Here is a 6508-nt window from a genome sequence, read left to right on the forward strand (position 1 = left end):
ATGAAAGGTGAAAGAGAGGCGGTTCGAGATCGATTATTGCAAGTATTCTCATTCCACGAAATTGAGCCAGAACGTTACAAGCCTTTAATTTAATTGAATGAATAATTGTCACATCACATTCTATGACACATGACATTCACAATCATGCAAATGTCTCATAATTTGTATATCAATCATCATATACAAGTGCCAAACCGAGCATAGCGCTAGAAACTATGAGATCTATGGTTGAAAGCCCTCTACCTCGACTTTTACCAAAGAAAAAAGGAAAATAATCATCACATACATCTTAAACCACTATGTACGAACATCACCAGCCAACTTTGGTCGGTCTCTTGTTTAACCTAGGAATGATACAAGCGGAAAATTACCAAAATGGGTTCAATCCTTTTGTTAAACTCATCCAAATCAAGCTGATATTTGTGCGATCCTCTTAACAAGTGTCACTCAACTGCTCTTGCCACTCCAACTCAAATCTCAGTCCGACGACGATCTCCCTTTATCTTCCATCTCTGTTGATTTCATCGCCAAGATTTTGCCTCAAACACTCTGAAAATGGACGCCAAGCCAACCGAAATAAGTAGCTCGAAGATGTTCGGAGGCTACAACCGAAGATACCGCCATTACAGCCCAACTCTTGGCTGCTCCATGACCTTCCACATCTACTTCCCTCCTTCTCCTCTCCCATCCCATAAATTTCCGGTATCTCTTCTCATTTCCTCTTTCAATTCAGTCTCCAGGATACCCATTTCGATTACAGATTGAAACTCGAATGTTTTAGTAATGTTTTGCGTGTTTCTGATCTTCGATTTCTGGAACAATTGGTTTTCTGTTTGATCTTGGGGTTATTCTGTTTGTATGTGTTTATGTGATTCGAGTTCACTGCGGTTGGATGTGAGTTTTTGTGGAATGAATGTCGAACAGTTGGTTACTCTAGTTATTATTTTGGGTATTTGATTGTTGTTGGAGTGTTTATTTTCTTTTTGTTATTGGAAATGTATTGGAATCGTAATGATTGAGGGCTGGGGTTTGATTGTGTTATTGTGCAGGTACTCTACTGGCTGTCTGGCCTTACTTGTTCGGATGAGAATTTTATAATTAAAGCAGGGGCTCAACGCACTGCTTCCAGTGAAGGTGTTGCTTTAATTGCACCTGATACATCTCCAAGTAAGAACAACTTTGGAACTCGTTTTCAAGTATTGATTATGTTGTTGGGTACAATTTTGATTGGAAAGAACGGAATTTTGTGTCCTTGTGCTCTCAACTTAACGACTTTGAACTCACTTGGATTCTGCTGATAATTCTTTCATGCGAAGTGAAAATTGACAAATTTTGCATTTTAAGATGTGTTTTTGATAATATCAAGTTGACCCAGCAGGGTTATGTGGTTTGAATTTTTCTTTTGGGAATGTAAGGTAGTTATTAGCTTCAATGAACTATTAGTTGTAAGGTAGTTATTAGCTTCAATGAACTATTAGTTGGAAGGCCATGAAAGAATCTGCCATGGTAATAAACAACTGCCATAATTTATGTGATAAAGCAAAATCTTTTGCTTGAAGTGGATGAGATGTCTCACCACGTTTATAAGATGGAGCCTTCATTTCTTTTTCTTCTTCTCAAGCATATTTGTGTCATATTACTACTCATTTGTCTTCTTTATAGAAATTTTTATGAGGAACAATATTCAAAACTTGGTAATACAAAGTGAAGGAAAATTTCCTGTAGAAATCCCTTTTTCCCCTTTCAACTTAGATTCATTGGTCTGGCAAATGTGTTTAATTTTTACTGTGCTTGATTTGTTAATATGAAACTGATCTTATTTCTAACAATTTTTCAATATGGAAGCGCGGGTACTTTCTTTTGATGAATTGTACCTGGATCTTATGTCTATATTTTTTTGGCTCATTCTTTTGATAGGAGGCCTGAATGTGGAAGGAGAGGCAGACAGTTGGGATTTTGGTGTTGGTATGTTACTTCTGACTGTCATATTGCAGTTAAACAGAATAACTTTGACATAATATTTTGTTACTCTTCAAATTGAACCAATTAAGAACTGGCCCTTACTATTATGAATATTTTCTCGTGTATGGTTGGTTTGGCTTTCATTTGACTTTTTAACTTCATAACTTTATTTAACGAGGTTTTTCTTATGGAGCTAAGTGTATGTGTAGTCCTATTTTGAGTCCTACCGTCAATGTATTTTACATCTTGTTTATGGCAGTTTAGTTTCTAAAAAAAAAATGCATTATTGTTTCAACATACAAAGTTATGAATTTAGTTTCATGTTTTCCTTCTCATTTTCTTGTTTCTTAAAAAGGAGCTGGATTTTATCTCAATGCTACACAAGAGAAATGGAAAAACTGGCGTATGTATGATTATGTTGTCAAGGAGCTACCTAAACTTCTGAGTGAGAACTTCCCACAGCTTAATACTTCACGGGCATCTATATTTGGTCATTCTATGGGTGGGCATGGGGCTCTAACAATCTACCTGAAAAACTTAGACAAATATAAGGTATTTGATGATCACCTCTTATTTACTTTTCTGTTTAATATTCAGAAAGATATAAATTACATTTACCATTATAATTACTAAGGGCATTTTCGTTCGGAGAAAAAGGTTACTTGCTTGACAGGATTATATATGCCCTCATCACCCTTAAACACTCCAGAAAAAGAGAGGAAAAAAAAAAAAGGAAAATTATTTCAAATGATAAAATTGTTAAAAATATTTACAAAATTTAGCAAAATTTTAGAACTATCAATGATAGATGTTGATAGACACTGATAGAATTGATAGTTCTAAAATTTTGCTGTATCTTATAAATATTTTGGTTCATTTTTCTATATTTAAAAACAGCTAAAAAAAAATTTAGGGATCACTGTCTATAATTTGTTGCTTCCATCTGATTACTAAATTGTTGTTTTTATTACGGCTATTTTCAAATATTTAAATGAGTTAACTTATTAATAAATAGAGCTAAATGTCACTGTCTATCATCTATAGTGATAGACACGGAAAGCCATCTATCACTGATAATTTTGCTATATGTGAAAATATTTTCAGTAGTTTTATCATTTAAAATTATCCTTTTTATTATCTTGTATTTAGTTATTTTTCTCCCATAAAATTAAATTTTTCTACTTAACTTTTCAGTCAGTATCTGCCTTTTCACCCATTGCCAATCCTATAAACTGTCCCTGGGGCCAGAAGGCATTCACAAATTATCTAGGGAGCAACAAAGCTGACTGGGAGGTTAGTTTTCATGAGATTTTTAGCAATTTTTCACAATCTAATGTTAGGATAGAATTTTTTTTAATTAATGAAATAACTGCAGGAATACGATGCTACTCATTTAATCTCAAAGTTCCATGATGTGTCGGCTACCATTCTAATTGATCAGGTAATGCTTTTTTGTTCATTCAACTTTCACAGGGAATATTGTTTCTTCACGTCAATGGCATTGTCGATATAGAAAACTAAAAGCCTATCATTTGTACCTTTCTGCGTTAAATTAAAAATCTTCTGAAATTTCAATTTGTTTTTGTTCTTGAACTCTTAATACATTTTTCTTTTCTTTTCTTTTCTTTTTATCTTAACTTTTTGAATTTCACACCTCTTAATCACCTTATAAGTTTAGTCTTGTCATACAAGTTATAGGCTAAATTGCAAAAAGTTGTCCTGAAATTTGTATTTTGCTCCAAAAATTCCCCTATTCTTTTGAAGATACAATAGTATCCTAGACCTTTCATAAACGTTTCAAAATTACCTTTGAAGTAAAAATCCAGTTAAACTTTAAATGAATATTGGGGTGCCTGTGACTTGAAAAGGAAACTGGGACTCGAACACCGTCATACTATTTCAAGTTACTACCATACTTATTATAGTTACTAGAGAGCTAACTAAGCTTGGTGAACCGAGTCTTTTGCGCACATTGAATTAACACGATGAGACTTTACTATTTAACTTCCCTACTTTACCCTCCTTGTCGATAGATTCATGAAAGGCTGATTTTACCCTTTTTCTGTTTAACACAAATAGGGGGAGGATGATGAATTCTTACATGGACAGTTGCTGCCACACAAGTTTGAAGAGGCATGCAGGGCTGTGAACGCTCCTCTCCTCTTAAGGCTACAACCAGGTTACAATCATTCTTACTTTTTCATTGCTACCTTCATTGAAGATCACATACGTCACCACTCTCAAGCTCTTAGGCTTCCGTAAAACCTTGTGCTGCTTATGATCTGCTGTCTCTTATCTAATTTCTATCCTTTGAGAAGTTAAGAAAGGCATGATGACAATGTAGTTTTGGTGAATATGATGTTATTTGCGGTATGTGTACTGGATCTCTGTAATGTGAAAGTGAAAACTTGTCCTTTGGCGGGTGAACCTTTTGTTATTTGGTTCCTTGCTAGAGTGGTTATAATATTAATAGAGTTGTTTTTCGCCTAATAATGTTGAGAAAATTGTTAAAAATAGCACGTTTAAGTCTTTTTGAAAACCCGGAAGAATAGTTTTTTCTCGGTCTATCTCGGACAAAACCAACCATTGAGATTTAGTTAAAATCAATTTATTCTAACTTTTGTTTTAGACTTTCTCGGTACATCTTGCCTATTATATATAATTTTCCCAAATCTTATACCAAATCATATATCCTTTCAAAATTTCGCCATAATGGGTTTTTAATATCAAAATATATTTTTCAAATTGATTCAACATTTTAAAATTCTTGGAAATATCAAATTTTGTGAAAAATTGGGTAAGATTTGGGATTATATATATATAAATAAAATCTTTGTATTAATCTTACTCCAGATTCTACCGAGAAAGTTCAAATATAAAAATTTTGATTTTAATTATGTCCGAGATTTCATCTAGAAAGTCCAAATATATAGAATATTGATGATATTTTGTTTGGGATCGAAATCCACATAATCTTTTCAAACTATATGTGGTCTCCAAATCTTATACCACCTTTTACATCTCGAATTTGCAATATTTCTCAAATTTTATATAAAATTTTACAAATCTTACCTCAAATTTATATTTACATAAATTTCTAAATTGATTTACTGATTATCTAGATAATTTATCGATTATCTTTTCAAATTTTTTCAAATTGTGTAATATTTAGTTGTGTGATTTTTTAATTTTTGGAAAGATTTGAGAAGATTATACAACATTTGGATTTGTTTTTACTCATATCATTCTGGTTATATGTACCAAGAAGACCTAAAACAATCAATAAGTCAATCTAGTTAAATGTACCAACAAGGCCTAAAACAATCAATAAGTTAGAAAAAGTTATTTTTTAATTAAATCTCAGTGGCTGATTTCGTTCAAGATGAACTGAGAAAAACATTGATGCAAATTTTCAAAAAGCGGGTTAGTTTCATAAGGTGAAAACTTAAATATGCTATTTTTTTAAAATTTTCATAATATTAGCATTCTTTATTCTTCATTCTTCTTAGTCTTAGGTTTTTGAGAAATTTTGTGAGTTTAGTCGATTATATACTTTATTCATTAATCATGGTTCAAAAGTTTTGTTGTAAAGTCATTTTGGAAGAGTAGAATTATGTTGCTAGGACAAATTATCATTTAGTAATCATTTGGGTTTTGAAAATTAAACCTATAAACACTCTTACCTCTAAATTTCTTGCTTTGTTATTTATTTTTTAATGTTTTCAAAGACTAAGCCAAATTTTGAAAACTAAAAAAAAATCAAAAAGTTATTTTTATTTTTGAAATGTGACTAATTATTCAATTCTTATACCAAAGAAAGATTCAAATTATTGTAAGAAATTAAAAGAGAATAGACTTTATTTTTAAAAAATAAAATGGTTACCAAGCAAGTTGTAGTCATTATATTTTGAATTTAGATTTTTCTAGTCATAACTTTGATATTCGTGATTGTACAGTTTAGTTTGTTTGGATATATATATATATATATCATATTTTGAGACAAATATGTTCAATTTCATGAGGTTTGGTTCAACATTTTCTTTCTTACAACAAATTACTTTTAATATTCAACTTTTAAAAAGTATATATGAATAAATTTTATCGTGAAATTTCAAACAGAAAATAGAATGTTACAGACTACTTTTAAAAAGCATATTATAGAATAATGTACTTGTGAGTATGTTGACTTAAAAAATAAATATGGATGATTATTATTTTAATATTCGATTATTTGATTTCTATCTCTACGATTGTTGAATAAAAAATAATAATATAATATTGTTAAAGAAAAAGTTGTTGATAAATGCATGGTTCCTTCTCAAAGGGTTTTATATTAATTTTTTTTTTTTTTTTTGTAAGGGTGCAAATATAAAGTCAAAAGTTATAGTGTCTTTTTTTTTTTAGCTACTAAAGTTATTGAACTTAGGGGTGTGCACGGTTTGGTTCGGTCCGATTTTGGGTCAAATCATGAACTGAATCAAAGTCCACGGTTCTCAAGTAAATAGAACCGTGAAAACCGATTTCCATCAATTTTAGTTCCTGAACC

The 6508-nt window shown here is 31.2% G+C and overlaps 1 protein-coding gene across 1 annotated transcript; it reads left to right on the forward strand.

The window, feature by feature from the left end:
* The first annotated feature begins 379 nt into the window (after positions 1-379).
* LOC120072632 (S-formylglutathione hydrolase) lies at positions 380-4452 on the forward strand. The gene is made up of 7 exons (XM_039025052.1): positions 380-702; positions 1050-1167; positions 1918-1965; positions 2318-2514; positions 3157-3255; positions 3338-3403; positions 4042-4452. The coding sequence occupies exons 1-7, from the start codon at positions 556-558 to the stop codon at positions 4222-4224; spliced, it is 858 nt and encodes a 285-aa protein (XP_038880980.1). The 5' UTR covers positions 380-555; the 3' UTR covers positions 4225-4452.
* Positions 4453-6508: the final 2056 nt, after the last annotated feature.

Source organism: Benincasa hispida, chromosome 3 (genome assembly GCF_009727055.1).
Source record: "Benincasa hispida cultivar B227 chromosome 3, ASM972705v1, whole genome shotgun sequence".
Classification (NCBI taxonomy): Eukaryota; Viridiplantae; Streptophyta; class Magnoliopsida; order Cucurbitales; family Cucurbitaceae; genus Benincasa; species Benincasa hispida.

What these genes read in the sequence shown, in the direction of transcription:
- LOC120072632 (XM_039025052.1), top strand. Translation starts at nt 556, where the DNA reads ATGGACGCCAAGCCAACCGAAATAAGTAGCTCGAAGATGTTCGGAGGC. An exon ending in AAAACTTAGACAAATATAAG is followed by an intron (nt 2,515 to 3,156) that starts GTATTTGATGAT and finishes TTAACTTTTCAG; the next exon opens with TCAGTATCTGCCTTTTCACC. An exon ending in GCAACAAAGCTGACTGGGAG is followed by an intron (nt 3,256 to 3,337) that starts GTTAGTTTTCAT and finishes AAATAACTGCAG; the next exon opens with GAATACGATGCTACTCATTT.